Genomic DNA, 23,737 nt, shown 5'->3' with positions numbered 1-23,737 from the left:
TTTAAGGGTTAAAGGTGGATGTTTGGGCCTTTAAGGGTTAAAGGTGAAGGTTTGGGTCTTTAAGGGTTAAAGGTGGACGTTTGGGCCTTTAAGGGTTAAAGGTGGACGTTTGGGTCTGTAAGAGTTAAAGGTGGACGTTTGGGTCTGTAAGGGTTAAAGGTGAAGGTTTGGGTCTGTAAGGGTTAAAGGTGGACGTTTGGGCCTTTAAGGGTTAAAGGTGGACATTTGGGTCTTTAAGGGTTAAAGGTGGACATTTGGGCCTTTAAGGGTTAAAGGTGAAGGTTTGGGTCTGTAAGGGTTAAAGGTGGACGTTTGGGCCTTTAAGGGTTAAAGGTGAAGGTTTGGGTCTGTAAGGGTTAAAGGTGGACGTTTGGGCCTTTAAGGGTTAAAGGTGAAGGTTTGGGTCTGTAAGGGTTAAAGGTGGACATCTGGGTCTTTAAGGGTTAAAGGTGGACGTTTGGGTCTGTAAGGGTTAAAGGTGAAGGTTTGGGTCTTTAAGGGTTAAAGGTGGACATTTGGGCCTTTAAGGGTTAAAGGTGGACGTCTGGGCCTTTAAGGGTTAAAGGTGAAGGTTTGGGTCTGTAAGGGTTAAAGGTGGACGTTTGGGTCTTTAAGGGTTAAAGGTGAAGGTTTGGGTCTGTAAGGGTTAAAGGTGGACGTTTGGGCCTTTAAGGGTTAAATATTCTTAAAATGACCAAAGCCACATTTACTGCCTCAGTTTTAAAGTTGATTCTCTTTCTTCTTCTTCTTTTTCTGACTTTGTGACTGAAACAAAGTCACAGATAAAGGAGTTCAGACATAATTAACACCAGATCTCTGCGTGGTTAAATGTGTTTAGTGTCAGTGTCATTTGCATGGATGTAGGTTTCAGAATAATCACACACATTTTTTTCAAAATCAGCCTCTTTTTATAGAAGTCTCATTAAAAAACCCACAGTTTTTAAAGATCAGGGCAAATTGACACTAACAGTCTGATGTGGTTCACCTGCTTTCCTCTAGTGTTCACTTGAACTCAGAACTGTTTGTCTGACTCTGTCTCCAAGTCTTTGTTTTGAGGTTTGAATGATGTTGAATTAATGTTTAATGATATCAGGAGTAAAATCTGCTGTCAGATATTGAACAGATCGGGTCAGGGGGAGTTTTGGAACTTCAATATTCTGCACACTTCACTTGATTTCCACACAGTCCCAGAGTTGAACGGCTACACAACATTAATAACTGTCAGATGTGGACTGATGTGCTTTTAATGAACTTACTGCTGCTCTGGTGGAATTTAAAGCTGTGACACCAGACGGAATGGCACCGCACATGTTTGTGTAAAATCCCACATATATTCAATGACATATATCTGTATTAGATTAAAGTTGGGCTCATTTTGATGGACGTTTCAGTGGATTGGGTTATAGACATGAACCCCTATAGAAGCAGGAGGGGGTTTGTGACTGTGGACAGATCTGGTTATTTAGGTTTTATCTATTCGTCAGTATTTGTATTTATTTATGTGTTGTTCTATGTCTTTTTAATCTATTCTTGTGTTTTACTCTGTTAGTTTGTTTTTTATTTATTTCTCTGTCCAGCACTTTGGTCCACTGTGGTTGTTTTAAAGTGCTTTATAAGTAAAGTTGGACTGGACTGGACTGGATTGGATTAGATTGAACTGGATTGGATTTTTTTGGGTCCTGGAGTGGCATGTCAGCTCTATTTTTGCCCAGAAGTATCTGCTACAAAGACACTAAACACTGAGGAACAGGAAGAAAAGAGTTCAAACTGGACTGAATTTAATACAGACATTTCAGGTTGGACACATTTGTTCAGGTTAGTCACATTTTATTGGTACAGGAGAGTTTGGAAATGGAAAGATTTTCACAATTTAATGTGATTTTTTTCACTAAAACAAAGACAAATATTTGCAGTTGTCATTCTTTACAGACATAATGTCATATTATTTCCCATCAAACCCAGTAGTAAATCTGCAGTGGTTCTTCTGTGTGGGTTCTTCTGCTGTTCTTATTGGACTGTAGATCAGATTGGTCTGGATGTGGAACCCACACTAACATGAGTTCCACAGCCTGGACTGTGGAGTTTAGACACTTTGTGAATTCATCCCAGGGGTGGGACTGGAACCTTTGGGGGGGACACATGTTTGACGGCCCTGCTCTGTGTCGTCGTACTGACATAAACAGTGCTTTTAGACATTCCACCACCAGTCAAAGCCATACAGCTGGGTCAGTGTCAGCACATGTTGTCAGTTTCATTCTTCTAAGGGCTTTTTAAGGGTCCTACTGATGAAACTATTCACATTCACCCTTTGTCGACTCTTTGTAATTTTGACTAATACTGATGTTTAAACAAGAAAATTAATCCTGATTCATATGATTGGAACATTGATGAAACCTCAAATTAAAGCCCCAGAAAATAGACCATATCAGTCCTCTGTGTTTAGGATAATTACACTAATGTCTTGTAATAATTGGGTGCTGATTTACTGATTTTTAAATTATACACATTTATGAGGACATCACTGTCAAAACAAACAACAGAATGTAAATGAAAAAGGTTTTAATGTGCCACGTTGTAGCTGTTGTTTATTTCTCCGATGGCTTATAAAACTGTCATGTGGGCACTGAAAGGGTCGACATAAGGAGCTCCAGTCCATGTGAGTGACAGCCGCTTAATTACAGACTAATGTTTTAGGCTGAGCTGTATATTTGTCAGACCACTCAGTATAAGTGAGGCCTTTTATTAGACTTCATAAATAAACCGACTGGCATCAGCTGACGAATTCTAAATGTGAATGTTGTTAAACTCACCCCAGGTATGAACTGGTCTGTAATAGTCCTTCAACCTGAGGAGGACTGTCTGCTCTTCTACTCATTTCATCTTATTTTCATGACCATTGGTCTCAGTCAGCACTTTTAGGATATTTGGGTGAATCTCATGTGGATTATCATGAACCCGTACACACCCAGTGTTACTTTTATGTCAGTTCCCAAATGAAGTTTTCTCTATTTCTACCTTTAACTGAGTTATCACCAATTTCTGTTTTTCTTAATAATATTATCCTCTGTATTTTGCTTTTTTTTTGTATAAATCCTGTATTTTCCTAAATTTAATTCACAGATCATGTAGATGTTCATGAAAACAGAGTAAAATCAAAGTTAATTTTATATAAACACAAAAATGAAGAAAATGTAACTTTTTCATTAAAATTCATCATGAACTGAACATAAACCCAGTGTGTCCATCCACTGGCACTGATCCAACTGCATGGGTTTGACTGGAGAAGCAATGTTGAAGAAGATGACAGTGTTTCCACGGTAACTACGGAGCCTCTGAACGTCCAAATATGGTCATATCTGATGACCATGAAAAGATGAAGAACTGTATTTGACACCAATTATTGACATGGATTAATAGGATTAGAGGATCAACAGGAATTAAACAGTTTAGATCAGTAGATGGATTAGGTTAAAGGTGGACGTTTGGGTCTTTAAGGGTTAAAGGTGGACGTTTGGGTCTGTAAGGGTTAAAGGAGGACGTTTGGGTCTGTAAGGGTTAAAGGAGGACGTTTGGGTCTGTAAGGGTTAAAGGAGGACGTTTGGGTCTGTAAGGGTTAAAGGAGGACGTTTGGGTGTTTAAGGGTTAAAGGAGGACGTTTGGGTCTGTAAGGGTTAAAGGTGGACGTTTGGGTCTTTAAGGGTTAAAGGAGGACATTTGGGTCTGTAAGGGTTAAAGGTGGACGTTTGGGTCTGTAAGGGTTAAAGGTGGACGTTTGGGTCTTTAAGGGTTAAAGGAGGACATTTGGGTCTGTAAGGGTTAAAGGTGGACGTTTGGGTCTGTAAGGGTTAAAGGTGGACGTTTGGGTCTGTAAGGGTTAAAGGTGGACGTTTGGGTCTGTAAGGGTTAAAGGTGGACGTTTGGGTCTGTAAGGGTTAAAGGTGGACGTTTGGGTCTTTAAGGGTTAAAGGTGGACGTTTGGGTCTGTAAGGGTTAAAGGTGGACGTTTGGGTCTGTAAGGGTTAAAGGTGGACGTTTGGGTCTGTAAGGGTTAAAGGTGGACGTTTGGGTCTTTAAGGGTTAAAGGAGGACATTTGGGTCTGTAAGGGTTAAAGGTGGACGTTTGGGTCTGTAAGGGTTAAAGGTGGACGTTTGGGTCTGTAAGGGTTAAAGGTGGACGTTTGGGTGTTTAAGGGTTAAAGGTGGACGTTTGGGTCTGTAAGGGTTAAAGGTGGACGTTTGGGTGTTTAAGGGTTAAAGGTGGACGTTTGGGTCTCTAAGGGTTAAAGGTGGACGTTTGGGTCTGTAAGGGTTAAAGGTGGATGTTTGGGTCTGTAAGGGTTAAAGGTGGACGTTTGGGTCTGTAAGGGTTAAAGGTGGACGTTTGGGTCTGTGAGGGTTAAAGGTGGACGTTTGGGTCTATAAGGGTTAAAGGTGGACGTTTGGGTCTTTAAGGGTTAAAGGTGGACGTTTGGGTCTGTAAGGGTTAAAGGTGGACGTTTGGGTGTTTAAGGGTTAAAGGTGGACGTTTGGGTCTCTAAGGGTTAAAGGTGGACGTTTGGGTCTGTAAGGGTTAAAGGTGGATGTTTGGGTCTGTAAGGGTTAAAGGTGGACGTTTGGGTCTGTAAGGGTTAAAGGTGGACGTTTGGGTCTGTGAGGGTTAAAGGTGGACGTTTGGGTCTATAAGGGTTAAAGGTGGACGTCTGGGTCTTTAAGGGTTAAAGGTGGACGTTTGGGTCTGTGAGGGTTAAAGGTGGACGTTTGGGTCTGTAAGGGTTAAAGGAGGACGTTTGGGTGTTTAAGGGTTAAAGGTGGACGTTTGGGCCTTTAAGGGTTAAAGGTGGACGTTTGGGTCTGTAAGGGTTAAAGGTGGACGTTTGGGTCTGTAAGGGTTAAAGGTGGACGTTTGGGTCTGTAAGGGTTAAAGGAGGACGTTTGGGTCTGTAAGGGTTAAAGGTGGACGTTTGGGTCTGTAAGGGTTAAAGGTGGACGTTTGGGTCTGTAAGGGTTAAAGGAGGACATTTGGGTCTGTAAGGGTTAAAGGTGGACGTTTGGGTCTGTAAGGGTTAAAGGTGGACGTTTGGGTCTGTAAGGGTTAAAGGTGGACGTTTGGGTCTGTAAGGGTTAAAGGAGGACATTTGGGTCTGTAAGGGTTAAAGGTGGACGTTTGGGTCTTTAAGGGTTAAAGGTGGACGTTTGGGTCTGTAAGGGTTAAAGGTGGACGTTTGGGTCTGTAAGGGTTAAAGGTGGATGTTTGGGTGTTTAAGGGTTAAAGGTGGACGTTTGGGTCTGTAAGGGTTAAAGGTGGATGTTTGGGTGTTTAAGGGTTAAAGGTGGACGTTTGGGTCTGTAAGGGTTAAAGGTGGACGTTTGGGTCTGTAAGGGTTAAAGGTGGATGTTTGGGTCTGTAAGGGTTAAAGGTGGACGTTTGGGTCTGTAAGGGTTAAAGGTGGACGTTTGGGTCTGTAAGGGTTAAAGGTGGACGTTTGGGTCTGTGAGGGTTAAAGGTGGACGTTTGGGTCTGTAAGGGTTAAAGGAGGATGTTTGGGTGTTTAAGGGTTAAAGGAGGACGTTTGGGTCTGTGAGGGTTAAAGGTGGACGTTTGGGTGTTTAAGGGTTAAAGGAGGACATTTGGGTCTGTAAGGGTTAAAGGTGGACGTTTGGGTCTGTAAGGGTTAAAGGAGGACGTTTGGGTGTTTAAGGGTTAAAGGAGGACATTTGGGTCTGTAAGGGTTAAGGGTGGACGTTTGGGTCTGTAAGGGTTAAAGGAGGACGTTTGGGTGTTTAAGGGTTAAAGGAGGACATTTGGGTCTGTAAGGGTTAAAGGTGGACGTTTGGGTCTGTAAGGGTTAAAGGTGGACGTTTGGGTCTATAAGGGTTAAAGGTGGACGTTTGGGTCTGTAAGGGTTAAAGGTGGACGTTTGGGTCTTTAAGGGTTAAAGGTGGACGTTTGGGTCTGTAAGGGTTAAAGGAGGATGTTTGGGTGTTTAAGGGTTAAAGGAGGACGTTTGGGTCTGTGAGGGTTAAAGGTGGACGTTTGGGTGTTTAAGGGTTAAAGGAGGACATTTGGGTCTGTAAGGGTTAAGGGTGGACGTTTGGGTCTGTAAGGGTTAAAGGAGGACGTTTGGGTGTTTAAGGGTTAAAGGAGGACATTTGGGTCTGTAAGGGTTAAAGGTGGACGTTTGGGTCTGTAAGGGTTAAAGGTGGACGTTTGGGTCTGTAAGGGTTAAAGGAGGACATTTGGGTCTGTAAGGGTTAAAGGTGGACGTTTGGGTCTGTAAGGGTTAAAGGTGGACGTTTGGGTCTGTAAGGGTTAAAGGTGGACGTTTGGGTCTGTAAGGGTTAAAGGAGGACATTTGGGTCTGTAAGGGTTAAGGGTGGACGTTTGGGTCTGTAAGGGTTAAAGGTGGACATTTGGGTCTGTAAGGGTTAAAAGTGGACGTTTGGGTCTGTAAGGATTAAAGGAGGACGTTTGGGTGTTTAAGGGTTAAAGGTGGACATTTGGGTCTGTAAGGGTTAAAGGAGGACATTTGGGTCTGTAAGGGTTAAAGGTGGACGTTTGGGTCTGTAAGGGTTAAAGGAGGACATTTGGGTCTGTAAGTTGATTTCCGTCTTTTTCTGCAGATTTCATAAAACAGGTCTGTGTTCACATTGTTAGTTTTCAGATCAATTTGTTCTAAATGTTTGACTGACCACTGTATTGACCAGTAGCCGTCAGATAAGGACGTCTGGATGCTGACTTTATCCTCCTCCTTTCAAGCACTAGATTTATGTTATTATTATTATTATTATTATTATTATTATTCTGGGTAAGTTCAATCACACAAAAGCGGTGGTCAGATGTTTTGTACACCAACATAAAACCTCCATAATGAACGGCAGAACAGCGTGTATTTACTTCTTTAAATGGATGTGCAGTAGTTGGGGCTCCTGTCCATCCTCCCACAGACGTGTTTTGTGCTCCGCTCTATTATCTGAGCAGAAGACTTGGTACGGGGCCAACATGTGGAACATACACTAGACTGTAAAAGCCACAGTAGTTCACTTTGCATCAGTATAGCTGACATTGTTAAAGCTGGCATAAACAAACAGCTGTCCTGACCTTTGATTGCAGTTGTGACCTACTGAACACAAACACCTGCCGTAGCCAAATAAACCCACCACTGAGCCAAGGCTGATTTCACTTCTCGGATTCTAAGAGTATTATAGAAGGAGACGGGCTGTGTTTACTGCAACCCCTCTGGCATTGGATCAAATATTCATGAAGACAAATAGTATCCAGCCTGGTCTGCAACCACAGCGTGTAATTCACATTTGGCCATCTGCACAGAAATAAGGGATTACAAGCTGTAGAAGACCTCATTTAGACCTGACACAAGACTACAGGGACAGTAGGGAGTACAGTAAAAGGAAGGCAACAGGAAACAGGTCTGCAGCCGTATATGTGTCAGAGCACACACAAGGACAGGCTGCGACGACAGCAACCACGGCAACGCGCTGGAGCTGCTCCTGGAAGGTGAACATAGCCATATGTTTCAAGGTTCTTCAGCAAATTAGAGGACTGACGCAACCCGACGAGTAAATAAGCACCAATGTGTGTGTGGAAGTGGGCCTTCACAGCAGATAGGACTGAAGATGGAAGTGGATCATCCAGACGTTCTGCTTCTAAACCAGGGGTGGTCAAACTGTGTGTGTGTGTGTGTGTGTGGGGGGGGTCTTCCCAGGGGGGGCAGGGGGGTCATGGGATCACTCCTGGGTGGTTGTTTTTTTTTGTTCTTCAGGTTAGAACAATGGTTCCAACCTTTTTTGTCTCGTGACCCAATTTTAACATCACTAATTTCTGGCAACCCCACACTTTTTTTTTTTTTTGCACAAATTAATTCATTTTTGATCCTGTAATACACAGGTGTCAAACATGCGGCCCGGGGGCCAAATTCAGGAGCCAAATTCAGCCCAATTCAATCTTAAAGGGGTCAGAACAGTAAAATAATATCATAGTAACCTATAAATAATGACAACTCCAAATTTTTCTCTTTGTTTTAGGTAAAAAAAAAAGTGTTTAATTACATGAAAAAGTTTACATTTACAAACAATGCTTGCCTGAACAAATATGAACAATATGAAATGTTTTAAGACAAGTAAGAGCAATTTAGTTTTTTATATTATGTCTGTTATTAAACATTTTGACCCTTGGTAGATCACGGAGGCATAATATTGTGAAAATTGCACTTATTTTTCTTGATAAATTTTAGTTTGTTCATGTTTTTCACATTTTCTGAAAGGATAGTTTGTAAATGCAAATGTTTTCTTGATGTAATTTTACTTTTTTCACTCTAAAACATAGTGAAAAGTTTGGAGTTGTTATATTTAGTTTTTAAAAATATATATTATGTTATTATTTTACTGGTTCTGGCCTACTTCAGATCATATTGTGCTGAATGTGGCCCCTGAACTAAAACGAGTTTGACACCCCTGCTGTAATAGTCTTCTATCCTATGTTTCAAGTACAGGATAATGTTAGAGGACATTTAGTCTGTATAATGTATATTATTGTGGACATTTAGTCTGTATAATGTCTCTTATTGTGGACATTTAGTCTATATAATGTCTATTATTGTGGACATTTAGTCTGTATAATGTCTCTTATTGTGGACATTTAGTCTGTATAATGTCTATTATTGTGGACATTTAGTCTGTATAATGTGTGTTATTGTGGACATTTAGTCTGTATAATGTCTATTATTGTGGACATTTAGTCTGTATAATGTCTATTATTGTGGACATTTAGTCTATATAATGTCTATTATTGTGGACATTTAGTCTATATAATGTCTATTATTGTGGACATTTAGTCTGTATAATGTCTATTATTGTGGACATTTAGTCTATATAATCTCTGTTATTGTGGACATTTAGTCTGTATAATGTCTATTATTGTGGACATTTAGTCTGTATAATGTCTATTATTGTGGACATTTAGTCTGTATAATGTCTATTATTGTGGACATTTAGTCTATATAATGTCTATTATTGTGGACATTTAGTCTATATAATGTCTGTTATTGTGGACATTTAGTCTGTATAATGTCTGTTATTGTGGACATTTAGTCTATATAATGTCTATTATTGTGGACATTTAGTCTATATAATGTCTGTTATTGTGGACATTTAGTCTGTATAATGTCTGTTATTGTGGACATTTAGTCTGTATAATGTCTATTATTGTGGACATTTAGTCTGTATAATGTCTGTTATTGTGGACATTTAGTCTGTATAATGTCTGTTATTGTGGACAGAGGCAGTAAATCCAGGTGTAGATTACTGCACAAAGGCTCAGGATCTGTCCAGTCAGTCCAGCTGGGATTTACAAGGAGGACAATTAAAGGTGCTGGAGACTTTCGTTGACCAGTTTTTCCTCACATCTGTCCATCCTCAGTCCTCTCCTCAGTTTCATGAACCTGTTCGTCTGTCTGTCATTACTCAGCTGAACCTCTTGCATCACACTGAACAGTTTGGAAGTGCCATCCACCAGAAACAAAACCCATGTGTTTACATTCAGACCAGGAGGGAACTCGGGCATCTGAGGAATTTTTTGTTGTGACGTGCATTATGGGAAACAGAGGCTCGCACTGCTGCTGCAGGTGGCTGGGAGGTTCACACAGCGTGTGAACACAGGTAAACAGAACCACAGACAGACAGAACCACAGACAAACAGAACCACAGGTAAACAGAACCACAGAGAAACAGAACCACAGACAAACAGAACCACAGGTAAACAGAACCACAGACAAACAGAACCACAGAGAAACAGAACCACAGACAAACAGAACCACAGACAAACAGAACCACAGAGAAACAGAACCACAGGTAAACAGAACCACAGACAAACAGAACCACAGGTAAACAGAACCACAGACAAACAGAACCACAGGTAAACAGAACCACAGGGAAACAGAACCACAGGGAAACAGAACCACAGACAAACAGAACCACAGACAAACAGAACCACAGACAAACAGAACCACAGGTAAACAGAACCACAGACAAACAGAACCACAGGGAAACAGAACCACAGACAAACAGAACCACAGAGAAACAGAACCACAGGTAAACAGAACCACAGGGAAACAGAACCACAGGTAAACAGAACCACAGACAAACAGAACCACAGAGAAACAGAACCACAGGTAAACAGAACCACAGGGAAACAGAACCACAGGTAAACAGAACCACAGGTAAACAGAACCACAGACAAACAGAACCACAGAGAAACAGAACCACAGGTAAACAGAACCACAGGGAAACAGAACCACAGGTAAACAGAACCACAGGGAAACAGAACCACAGACAAACAGAACCACAGGTAAACAGAACCACAGACAAACAGAACCACAGGGAAACAGAACCACAGACAAACAGAACCACAGGTAAACAGAACCACAGACAAACAGAACCACAGACAAACAGAACCACAGACAAACAGAACCACAGGTAAACAGAACCACAGACAAACAGAACCACAGGGAAACAGAACCACAGGTAAACAGAACCACAGACAGACAGAACCACAGGTAAACAGAACCACAGACAGACAGAACCACAGACAAACAGAACCACAGAGAAACAGAACCACAGGTAAACAGAACCACAGACAAACAGAACCACAGGGAAACAGAACCACAGGTAAACAGAACCACAGACAGACAGAACCACAGGTAAACAGAACCACAGACAAACAGAACCACAGACAAACAGAACCACAGGTAAACAGAACCACAGACAAACAGAACCACAGACAAACAGAACCACAGAGAAACAGAACCACAGGTAAACAGAACCACAGACAAACAGAACCACAGGGAAACAGAACCACAGGGAAACAGAACCACAGGTAAACAGAACCACAGACAGACAGAACCACAGGTAAACAGAACCACAGACAGACAGAACCACAGGTAAACAGAACCACAGACAAACAGAACCACAGACAAACAGAACCACAGGTAAACAGAACCACAGACAAACAGAACCACAGACAAACAGAACCACAGACAAACAGAACCACAGGTAAACAGAACCACAGACAAACAGAACCACAGTCAAACAGAACCACAGGTAAACAGAACCACAGGTAAACAGAACCACAGAGAAACAGAACCACAGACAAACAGAACCACAGGTAAACAGAACCACAGGTAAACAGAACCACAGGTAAACAGAACCACAGAGAAACAGAACCACAGAGAAACAGAACCACAGACAAACAGAACCACAGGTAAACAGAACCACAGGTAAACAGAACCACAGACAAACAGAACCACAGACAAACAGAACCACAGGTAAACAGAACCACAGACAAACAGAACCACAGAGAAACAGAACCACAGACAAACAGAACCACAGGTAAACAGAACCACAGACAAACAGAACCACAGAGAAACAGAACCACAGACAAACAGAACCACAGACAAACAGAACCACAGGTAAACAGAACCACAGACAAACAGAACCACAGACAAACAGAACCACAGGTAAACAGAACCACAGAGAAACAGAACCACAGGTAAACAGAACCACAGTCAAACAGAACCACAGGTAAACAGAACCACAGGTAAACAGAACCACAAGTAAACAGAACCACAGGTAAACAGAACCACAGACAAACAGAACCACAGTCAAACAGAACCACAGGTAAACAGAACCACAGGTAAACAGAACCACAGACAAACAGAACCACAGTCAAACAGAACCACAGACAAACAGAACCACAGGTAAACAGAACCACAGGTAAACAGAACCACAGAGAAACAGAACCACAGACAAACAGAACCACAGGTAAACAGAACCACAGACAAACAGAACCACAGACAAACAGAACCACAGGTAAACAGAACCACAGAGAAACAGAACCACAGACAAACAGAACCACAGGTAAACAGAACCACAGACAAACAGAACCACAGAGAAACAGAACCACAGAGAAACAGAACCACAGACAAACAGAACCACAGGTAAACAGAACCACAGATAAACAGAACCACAGAGAAACAGAACCACAGACAAACAGAACCACAGACAAACAGAACCACAGACAAACAGAACCACAGACAAACAGAACCACAGACAAACACAACCACAGACAAACAGAACCACAGGTAAACAGAACCACAGATAAACAGAACCACAGGTAAACAGAACCACAGACAAACAGAACCACAGGTAAACAGAACCACAGGTAAACAGAACCACAGAGAAACAGAACCACAGACAAACAGAACCACAGGTAAACAGAACCACAGTGCTGCACTTTGGTATGGACTGGGATTGGCTCTGTCAACTCAACACAGATTTTTTTTTATTAGGAAGGTTTTATTTGTTATTTTTATCAATTACTAGAAATTTCAGGTGACCCCATGTGGGGTCCCGACCCCAAGGTTGAAAAACCCTGGGTTCGAACATGTAAGAGGTGGAACTAATGTTTGAAGGTTGGATTCACCCTGGACTCATTTAGTGGACGGACACCAAACCAATCTGTTACCATGGTGATCTGTGACTAGACAAAGAGTTTAGGTTTGGACAGCGGACAAGGACTGGACTGGAAAAGACCCATGGACACACAGGTTTGTGGTTTGGACCAGTTTGGACTTTTCTGTTCTCAGATGTCCAATGGAAACGGGCTCATGGACCCACTGGTACTGGTCACATGATCATCTGTGGAACCAACATGTGTTTGAGGGACTAAGAAAAGGAACTGGACTGGAGGAGTTGGACAGAACTGGACACTTACTGTTTTTATTTGGACAAATATTGTCTGAGAACAGTCTGGATGAGTTTATTTATATTATTCAAATAAAAATCTAAGATATTTTTAATTTGAACACAAAAATTATTCAAGGAAAAGTGAAAAGTATTGATTTAATATTGATGTTTCTGTCAATAACAGTTAGAATCGAACCACTGTGATAATGGTGTTGGAGCTGAGGAGGACTGGAGGTCTGTGGTCCTCCAAAGGGGGACTGGAGGTCTGTGGTCCTCCAAAGGGGGACTGGAGGTCTGTGGTCCTCCAAAGGGGGACTGGAGGTCTTTGGTCCTCCAAAGGAGGACTGGAGGTCTGTGGTCCTCCAAAGGGGGACTGGAGGTTTATGGTCCTCCAAAGGAGGACTGGAGGTCTGTGGTCCTCCAAAGGGGGACTGGAGGTCTGTGGTCCTCCAAAGGGGGACTGGAGGTTTATGGTCCTCCAAAGGGGGACTGGAGGTTTATGGTCGTTTAAAAGGGGGACTGGGGTTTATGGTCCTCCAAAGGGGGACTGGAGGTTTATTGTCGTTTAAAAGGGGGACTGGGGGTTTATGGTCCTCCAAAGGGGACTGGAGGTCTATGGTCCTCCAAAGGGGGACTGGAGGTTTATGGTCCTCCAAAGGAGGACTGGAGGTCTGTGGTCCTCCAAAGGGGGACTGGAGGTCTGTGGTCCTCCAAAGGGGGACTGGAGGTCTGTGGTCCTCCAAAGGGGGACTGAAGGTCTGTGGTCCTCCAAAGGAGGACTGGAGGTCTGTGGTCCTCCAAAGGGGGACTGGAGGTCTTTGGTCCTCCAAAGGAGGACTGGAGGTCTGTGGTCCTTCAAAGGGGGACTGGAGGTTTATGGTCCTCCAAAGGAGGACTGGAGGTCTGTGGTCCTCCAAAGGGGGACTGGAGGTCTGTGGTCCTCCAAAGGGGGACTGGAGGTTTATGGTCCTCCAAAGGGGGACTGGAGGTTTATGGTCGTTTAAAAGGGGGACTGGGGGTTTATGGTCCTCCAAAGGGGGACTGGAGGTTTATTGTCGTTTAAAAGGGGGACTGGGGGTTTATGGTCCTCCAAAGGGGGACTGGAGGTCTATGGTCCTCCAAAGGGGGACTGGAGGTTTATGGTCCTCCAAAGGAGGACTGGAGGTCTGTGGTCCTCCAAAGGGGGACTGGAGGTCTGTGGTCCTCCAAAGGGGGACTGGAGGTTTATGGTCCTCCAAAGGGGGACTGGAGGTCTATGGTCCTCCAAAGGGGGACTGGAGGTTTATGGTCCTCCAAAGGGGGACTGGAGGTTTATGGTCGTTTAAAAGGGGGACTGGGGGTTTATGGTCCTCCAAAGGGGGACTGGAGGTTTATGGTCGTTTAAAAGGGGGACTGGGGGTTTATGGTCCTCCAAAGGGGGACTGGAGGTCTATGGTCCTCCAAAGGGGGACTGGAGGTTTATGGTCCTCCAAAGGGGGACTTGAGGTCTATGGTCCTCCAAAGGGGGACTGGAGGTTTATGGTCCTCCAAAGGGGGACTGGAGGTCTGTGGTCCTCCAAAGGGGGACTGGAGGTTTATGGTCCTCCATAGGGGGACTGGAGGTTTATGGTCGTTTAAAAGGGGGACTGGGGGTTTATGGTCCTCCAGAGGGGGACTGGAGGTTTATGGTCCTCCAGAGGGGGACTGGAGGTTTATGGTCCTCCAAAGGGGGACTGGAGGTTTATGGTCGTTTAAAAGGGGGACTGGGGGTTTATGGTCCTCCAAAGGGGGACTGGAGGTTTATGGTCCTCCAAAGGGGGACTGGAGGTTTATGGTCGTTTAAAAGGGGGACTGGGGGTTTATGGTCCTCCATAGGGGGACTGGAGGTTTATGGTCGTTTAAAAGGGGGACTGGAGGTCTATGGTCCTCCAGAGGGATACTGGAGGTTTATGGTCCTCCAAAGGGGGACTGGAGGTCTGTGGTCCTCCAAAGGGGGACTGGAGGTTTATGGTCCTCCATAGGGGGACTGGAGGTTTATGGTCGTTTAAAAGGGGGACTGGAGGTTTATGGTCCTCCATAGGGGGACTGGAGGTTTATGGTCGTTTAAAAGGGGGACTGGAGGTTTATGGTCCTCCATAGGGGGACTGGAGGTTTATGGTCGTTTAAAAGGGGGACTGGAGGTCTATGGTCCTCCAAAGGGGGACTGGAGGTTTATGGTCCTCCACAGGGGGACTGGAGGTTTATGGTCGTTTAAAAGGGGGACTGGAGGTCTATGGTCCTCCAAAGGGGGACAGACAGAAAAAGACTGAGGACCATAGTTCTAAGGCGACTGTTCCCTGCAGTAGGTCCAGGGTCCACAGTGTGTAAACCAGTGTTCAGGTCTCACCTGTGAGCGAGCGTTTGCGTCTTCGGAAGCTGCCACATCCGGCGCATTCAGAAAACCTGGACCATGCGGTTAGCGTGCAGTCATCCTTACAAGGCACTCTGCAGTCTCTGATCTGAGGGGGCGTGGGGCCAGCCCAGCGCAGGCACTCGCTCATATTAGTGGACTCGCCGTTTTCCCCGACACAGCTGACTCCTGCAAACAGAAGGAGAGGATGTCACTACAGCGAAAACAAAAATAAAAACAATATAAAGAGGACACAGAGTAAGAAATACAGCCACATCTGCATCAGGGCTCTCAAACATGTGTCCCCCCAAAGGTTCCAATCCCACCCCTGGGATGAGTTTGAGTTCCACAGTCCAGGCTGTGGAACTCATGTTAGTGTGGGTTCCACATCCAGACCAATCTGATCTACAGTCCAATAAGAACAGCAGAAGAACCCACACAAAAGAACCACTGCAGATTTACTACTGGGTTTGAAGGAAAAAAAATACATTATGTCTGTAAATAATGACAACTTCAAATGTTTGTCTTTGTTTTAGTGCAAAAAAAAAAATCGCATTAAATTGTGAAACTCTTTCCATTTCCAAACTCTCCTGTACCAATAAAATGTGACTAACCTGAACAAACATGAACAACCTGAAATGTCTGTATTAAATTCAGTCCAGTTTGAACTCTTTTCTTCCTGTTCCTCAGTGTTTAGTGTCTTTGGAGATCTGATCCGAATGCACATGGACTAATGAGAAGTGGAGGAAGAAGACTGAGAAAATTACACTGATTTTACTGAAGAAATGTCAGTTTTTTCAGGTTATTCACATCTGTTTTGTTTAGATAGTTTATAAAAGTAAGTATTTTCATAATTTAATGGATTTTTTTGCACTAAAACACAGACATAAATGTGCAGTTGTCATTCTTTCTGGGTTCTTCTGTTCTTCTTTTCCTGGTTGGGTCCACTGCAGATCAGATCAGGCTGAATGTGGAACCTGAAAGAACAGCAGTTGGAGAACGCTGGTATATAGTAAAGAATGTACACGTCTCAGGTGTTTCCAATAAAAATGGGATCCTTTAGGCGTTAAAATGTAAAACTCCTCTCATTTTGCATCTGTTCATGGCTGTTAAAACCCCAACTACTGTTTTCTGTTCCTCTTAAATATGATTTTGATGACAGTATTTGTCATTCCCTGATAACGGACAACAGACGCTGATTATCGGGCATCCAAAATAGCAGCGTTGGACCAGAACATGCCTGTTTAATTGGGCCGCTCAAACCTGATCCAGTCCCATTTCGACCCTGATTTTTTTGGTCAGTCTGCCAAGCACATTTTGCATGATTGGTCCTTTTCAAACAGACTGTTCAGCAGAGCCCAGAGCCTGCACCGATTCATCCAAGACCAGACAAAACACGCCTCTGGGATGAACATGCAAACGTCTCATTTGAGCTTTAGATGAAACAGGTTACAGTACGGCTGAGTGACGAGCTGTTGTTTGCCTGTTCAATACCATGTGTGGCTGTTCACCAGGACATGACCACCAATAAAACAAAAGACAAAATCCAAGTGAACCTGGAAACAGAAGCTGGTGCTGCTCCACTCATGCACAATCACGTGCACAATATTTGTGTTGGATCATTTTTATCTTTGATTACTGCGACCATTCACCATGACATTATTTATGCCTGTAATGTGTATACAAAGTCTGAATAAATGCCACAATATTTATTCCATCCCATAACTGTACTATTTTTCCCTTAAGATCTTGTATTGATGATGGTGAGTCAGACCAGGATGGAAAGTCCTTCCAGAGACTCTCAGTGGAGCTCAGGTCTGTTTCGTCACTGTCGTCTGCTGGGGCCTCTCTCCAGGTCATCAGTGTAAATGACAAGCTGATTTTACCTGCTAAAATAAAGTAACAATAATGAATGTGTCAAAGAAAGTAGCAGTTCCACCTGTTCCAACTTGAGAATGTATATTGAAACTAGAAAAACACTCGGAGAGCACAGACCTCCACCAAGGCAGATCAGCCCCTCCACCCCCCCGATCACCACCAAAATGTAACCATTTGTTCCTTGTGCCAGTATCAACATTTCCTGAAAATTTCATCCAAATCCGTCCATAACTTTTGGAGTTACCTTGTACACACACACAGACAGACAGACAAACCAACGCTGACAAAAACAGAACCTCCTTGGTGGAGGGAATAAGGAACCAATTATCGCTAACTTTGCGGCCCCCGTTGAGAAATGACTTGGAACAATAGAATCAAGTTGTTGGAATAAATAAATTAATTTTCCTAAATTCTAGGAGTCACAAATTTTTGCCAGTTTGGCCATAAATAGGCATTCCATTCTGTTCTAAGTCTTCAAAAGATCTTAAAAGATCTTAAATGTAACTTGTAGAACATGTAGGAATCCTGAACATATTGAACCAACCCCAGGTCAGAACACTGCCCCCATAGGCTTGTACTGTAGGCACTAGGCATGATGGGTAATCCCATCATCTGCCTGTCTTCATCCCTCTGGAACAGGGTCCATGTGGACTCATCAGACCACATGACCTTTTTCCATTCAAACACTATTTGCTTATATCCTACTGGTGACTTATCTGAGAAACTCATTTCAGTAAGTGGTGTTCTTTGTCATGTTCTTCTGGCATTTGCGTGTTCTACGTACACAGCTTTTACCTTTCGCATGTTATTCAACGCCATTTGATCCAGTGTCAGTTTACAACAAGACCTCCGGTTCACACAACCCTAACCCTTAACCCTAACCCTTAACTCTAACCCCTAACCCTTAACCCTTAACTCTAACCCTTAACTCTAACCCCTAACCCTTAACTCTAACCCTTAACCCTTAACTCTAACCCCTAACCCTTAACCCTTAACTCTAACCCTTAACCCTTAACTCTAACCCTTAACTCTAACCCCTAACCCTTAACTCTAACCCCTAACCCTTAACTCTAACCCTTAACTCTAACCCTAACCCTTAACTCTAACCCTTAACTCTAACCCCTAACCCTTAACTCTAACCCTTAACTCTAACCCCTAACCCTTAACTCTAACCCTTAACTCTAACCCCTAACCCTTACCCCTATCCCTAACCCTTACCCTTAACTCTAACCCCTAACCCTTAACTCTAACCCCTAACCCTTACCCCTATCCCTAACCCTTACCCTTAACTCTAACCCCTAACCCTTAACTCTAACCCCTAACCCTTACCCCTATCCCTAACCCTTACCCTTAACTCTAACCCCTAACCCTTAACTCTAACCCTTAACCCTTACCCCTATCCCTAACCCTCAGTGTGTGGTATTTGACTCATCAGTTCAGGTTGAACAGGGGATACTAACGCTGTGAACACACAGAAAACTTTTGCATCCAGATAACAGGCCAGTTAAAGTGGTGTGTGTATTTACCTGCGTCCTGATATCACCTTGTATTTTATTCTAATTAACTCGTTCTTCACCTCAAACAAAGCATCAGAGCTGTTTGGTTTGGATGAAAGAACAGGTTTCTACTGTCTTCTTACAGTGTAAGTGATGAAGTTTTCCTGCACAGCTTTTATTTAAAACCTACTAAAATTATGATGCAACCTTCAAACACAACGGCTTTATCAGGATTCTTTACTACTGTGATGGATCGCTTAAAAACAAAGCATTCATAAGAACAGAATATCATGGAAGTTAATGCTTTTGACACGTTGACGTATTTAGTGTTTGAGCAAACTGCTGGTATCTGAAAGATAAATAATGATATCATAACCTACGAGCGCAGCGGCAGCATGGGCCTATTTGTGCTGAGAATAATTACTGAGAACACACAACATGAGCAGATGGTGTATTTCTGTTACTAAACACCTGATGTAGCACTCAATTAACTGCACCGAGAAATTCACACTCAGTCCATTTCAACTGTTTTTAACCCTTAAAGACCCAGCGCTAATTCTGTGTCAGCTCCCAAATAAATTTTCTCTCTAAGTGATTTATCACCATCTATTAGAAAATTATCCTCTGTATTTTAATTTTCACTGTGAATCATATAATTTCCTACATTTAATTTAGATGTTCATGAAACCCCAAAGGTTCTTCTATAAAAACAGATCCAACTGAATAAACAGTGTCTGTTTCAGTCCAGTCTGTCCTGAACTGAACATAAACCCAGTGTGTCCATCCACTGGCACTGATGCAACTGCATGGGTTTGACTGGAGAAGCAATGTTGGAGAAGATGACGGTGTTTCCACGGTAACTACGGCGCCTCTGAACGTCCAAATATGGTCATATCTGATGACCATGAAAAGATGAAGAACTGTATTTGACACCAATTATTGACATGGATTAATAGGATTAGAGGATCAACAGGAATTAAACAGTTTAGATCAGTAGATGGATTAGGTTAAAGGTGGACGTTTGGGTCTGTAAGGGTTAAAAGGTGGACGTTTGGGTCTGTAAGGGTTAAAGGTGGACGTTTGGGTCTGTAAGGGTTAAAGGTGGACGTTTGGGTCTTTAAGGGTTAAAGGAGGACGTTTAGGTCTGTAAGGGTTAAAGGAGGACGTTTGGGTCTGTAAGGGTTAAAGGTGGACGTTTGGGTCTGTAAGGGTTAAAGGAGGACGTTTGGGTCTGTAAGAGTTAAAGGTGGACATTTGGGCCTTTAAGGGTTAAAGGTGGACGTTTGGGTCTGTAAGGGTTAAAGGAGGACGTTTGGGTCTGTAAGGGTTAAAGGAGGACGTTTGGGTCTGTAAGGGTTAAAGGAGGACGTTTGGGTGTTTAAGGGTTAAAGGAGGACGTTTGGGTCTGTAAGGGTTAAAGGAGGACGTTTGGGTGTTTAAGGGTTAAAGGTGGACGTTTGGGTCTGTAAGGGTTAAAGGTGGACGTTTGGGTCTGTAAGGGTTAAAGGAGGACGTTTGGGTCTGTAAGGGTTAAAGGAGGACGTTTGGGTGTTTAAGGGTTAAAGGTGGACGTTTGGGTCTGTAAGGGTTAAAGGTGGATGTTTGGGTGTTTAAGGGTTAAAGGTGGACGTTTGGGTCTGTAAGGGTTAAAGGAGGACGTTTGGGTCTGTAAGGGTTAAAGGTGGACATTTGGGTGTTTAAGGGTTAAAGGTGGACATTTGGGTCTGTAAGGGTTAAAGGTGGACGTTTGGGTCTGTAAGGGTTAAAGGTGGTCGTTTGGGTCTGTAAGGGTTAAAGGAGGACGTTTGGGTCTGTAAGGGTTAAAGGTGGACGTTTGGGTCTGTAAGGGTTAAAGGAGGACGTTTGGGTCTGTAAGGGTTAAAGGTGGACGTTTGGGTCTTTAAGGGTTAAAGGAGGACGTTTGGGTCTTTAAGGGTTAAAGGTGGACGTTTGGGTCTTTAAGGGTTAAAGGAGGACGTTTGGGTCTTTAAGGGTTAAAGGAGGACGTTTGGGTCTTAAGGGTTAAAGGAGGACGTTTGGGTCTGTAAGGGTTAAAGGTGGACATTTGGGTGTTTAAGGGTTAAAGGAGGACGTTTGGGTCTGTAAGGGTTAAAGGTGGACGTTTGGGTCTGTAAGGGTTAAAGGTGGACGTTTGGGTCTGTAAGGGTTAAAGGAGGACGTTTGGGTCTGTAAGGGTTAAAGGAGGACGTTTGGGTGTTTAAGGGTTAAAGGTGGACGTTTGGGTCTGTAAGGGTTAAAGGTGGACGTTTGGGTCTGTAAGGGTTAAAGGAGGACGTTTGGGTCTGTAAGGGTTAAAGGTGGACGTTTGGGTCTGTAAGGTTAAAGGTGGACGTTTGGGTCTGTAAGGGTTAAAGGAGGACGTTTGGGTCTGTAAGGGTTAAAGGAGGACGTTTGGGTCTGTAAGGGTTAAAGGAGGACGTTTGGGTCTTTAAGGGTTAAAGGTGGACGTTTGGGTCTGTAAGGGTTAAAGGAGGACGTTTGGGTCTTTAAGGGTTAAAGGAGGACGTTTGGGTCTTTAAGGGTTAAAGGTGGACGTTTGGGTCTTTAAGGGTTAAAGGAGGACGTTTGGGTCTTTAAGGGTTAAAGGAGGACGTTTGGGTCTTTAAGGGTTAAAGGAGGACGTTTGGGTCTGTAAGGGTTAAAGGTGGACATTTGGGTGTTTAAGGGTTAAAGGAGGACGTTTGGGTCTGTAAGGGTTAAAGGTGGACGTTTGGGTCTGTAAGGGTTAAAGGTGGACGTTTGGGTCTGTAAGGGTTAAAGGAGGACGTTTGGGTCTGTAAGGGTTAAAGGAGGACGTTTGGGTCTGTAAGGGTTAAAGGAGGACGTTTGGGTCTTTAAGGGTTAAAGGTGGACGTTTGGGTCTGTAAGGGTTAAAGGAGGACGTTTGGGTCTTTAAGGGTTAAAGGAGGACGTTTGGGTGTTTAAGGGTTAAAGGTGGACGTTTGGGTGTTTAAGAGTTAAAGGAGGACGTTTGGGTCTTCTTTCTTAAAAAGGAAACCTGCTACAGAGTTCAATCCATTCTGACAGAAAACACAAAGTCATCAGACATGAGGAGAACATGACCTCAAAGCAAACTTTCCTATAAAGAATTATTTTACCGGAAAAATAAAACTTATTTCAGAAAAGAAGGAACAGGATTATAATACAGATGAATTTTAATGTCAGAATCATCCAATGGTGGTTGATGTGAAGCATGGTTTACATTTGGAGGCTTCTGTTGCTTCTGTTGCTTCTGTTGGTTGTGTTAATTGGCCTAACAGTCTGGTTTGGACCGGCTCCGTATGTACAGTGTCATCAGATACCTTTGGTTATGATCTGGCCTGATAGAAATAATATCGGATTGATTTGGGTGACTGAGCATTGGATAGTTTTCATGTTTACATTAAAACTATAGGCACCTGTAGTCCAACAGCATATTTAAAGACATTCACTGACATTTGTTTGACCTTTCAAGGTCGCTCAAGGTCAAAGGTCATGGCACCAAATGAAAGTCCATATGTGACTTCCTATTGATTAGCAACAATAATTAGATCAACTAGCAGCATGTACCTGTGGTACCACTGTATGATAGGGTGACCAGTAGAAGCTGTGTGCCACCACTCTGCATTTGTAAAGTACTATGTAATCCTGCATTGTGCAGGTAATAATTAGATCCAACATGTGAGGCATGAAGGGAAGACCCTGGATGTGTTTGGTCTGTGCAGCAGGATTCCATTCCTGCAGCAGAAGTAACTGTAGCCTTCAGTGGAACATGGTCTGGTACCAGCAGAACTGTCACGAACGGCAGCAGAAGCACCAGTGTTGGGCAAATGACTTCTAAAAAAGTAAGGAGTTATAGTTACTAATTACTTGTCCAAAAAAGTAATTGAATTAGTAACGGAATGACTCCTTCATAAATGTAATTAGTTACCAGGGAAAGTAATTATTGTGTAACTTTTTTGAAAAACCTTCAAATGTGTAAAAGGAAACTGATGTTTGAGTGTGTTTCACAGTCAGTGATAGAGTAGAACAGCAGACAGGGACTGAAGACCAGGACTGGGGGGAGGAGGGGGTCCACCAGGGCCCGGCTGGGGTCCACCAGGGCCAGGCCGGGGTCCACCAGGGCCCGGCCGGGGTCCACCAGGGCCCGGCCGGGGTCCACCAGGGCCAGGCTGGGGTCCACCAGGGCCAGGCCGGGGTCCACCAGGGCCCGGCTGGGGTCCACCAGGGCCCGGCTGGGGTCCACCAGGGCTCGTCTTTTCCACCTCATCAGTGCAGATGTGCATTTACAGAAGCAGATGTTCCTCCAGTTCCACATCTGCACTGTTTTCAGTCGCTCCTCCTGATCCAGTCAGACTGGCACTGAGAACTCCTCCCCTAAATGAGCTGATAACTCCTCCCCTTCATTAGCTGATAACTCCTCCCCTACATTAGCTGATAACTCCTCCCCTACATTAGCTGATAACTCCTCCTCTACATTAGCTGATAACTCCTCCCCTACATCAGCTGATAACTCCTCCCCTACATCAGCTGATAACTCCTCCCCTACATTAGCTGATAACTCCTCCTCTACATTAGCTGATAACTCCTCCTCTACATCAGCTGATAACTCCTCCCCTACATCAGCTGATAACTCCTCCCCTACATCAGCTGATAACTCCTCCCCTACATTAGCTGATAACTCCTCCTCTACATTAGCTGATAACTCCTCCCCTACATTAGCTGATAACTCCTCCCCTACATCAGCTGATAACTCCTCCCCTACATCAGCTGATAACTCCTCCCCTACATTAGCTGATAACTCCTCCCCTTCATTTGCTGATAACTCCTCCCCTACATCAGCTGCGTTCAGGTGCCTGTGTTGTGCTGGTTCAACTCAAACTCGCAGATGTCATCAGTCGTTCAGGTGAAGGGGGCGTGGACAACTCAGACTCATGGACACGCAGGTGAAGCATGAAGGCATTGTGGGTAATCTGAGTAGAAGAAGGGCATGTAAACGAATGGCTCGCAATGAATCGGTTCTTATTGTTCACTTAAAAGAGCCGTTCAAAAGACTCGACTCGTCCTTGAACGTCACATCTCTGGTGCCTGTCTGAGCGAGTCAGGACAGATAAAATCGCCCTCTCAACATTTGAATAAGAACATAAAATTGTGCCTAGTTGATAGTCAGGGAATGTTTGTATTCATTTGGTGAGTTTGGCGGCGATGGGGCCTGTGAAGGCTGAGGAGAACCTGTACA

The 23,737-nt window shown here is 43.7% G+C and overlaps 1 protein-coding gene across 1 annotated transcript in view; it reads right to left on the bottom strand.

The window, feature by feature from the left end:
* LOC115412790 (thrombospondin type-1 domain-containing protein 7A-like) overlaps positions 1 to 23,737 on the bottom strand; it is a 172,070-nt gene that overhangs the window by 102,271 nt on the left and 46,062 nt on the right. Inside the window, exon 2 of the mRNA XM_030125450.1 lies at positions 15,122 to 15,313. Within this exon, the coding sequence (XP_029981310.1) occupies positions 15,122 to 15,313 (192 nt within the window). The remainder of the gene's footprint in view (positions 1 to 15,121; positions 15,314 to 23,737) is intronic.

The sequence above is a fragment of the Sphaeramia orbicularis genome, chromosome 21 (assembly GCF_902148855.1).
Source record: "Sphaeramia orbicularis chromosome 21, fSphaOr1.1, whole genome shotgun sequence".
Lineage (NCBI taxonomy): Eukaryota > Metazoa > Chordata > Actinopteri > Kurtiformes > Apogonidae > Sphaeramia > Sphaeramia orbicularis.
Note: the sequence above shows the minus strand (reverse complement) of the source record. Positions and strands in the feature narration are given on the sequence as shown.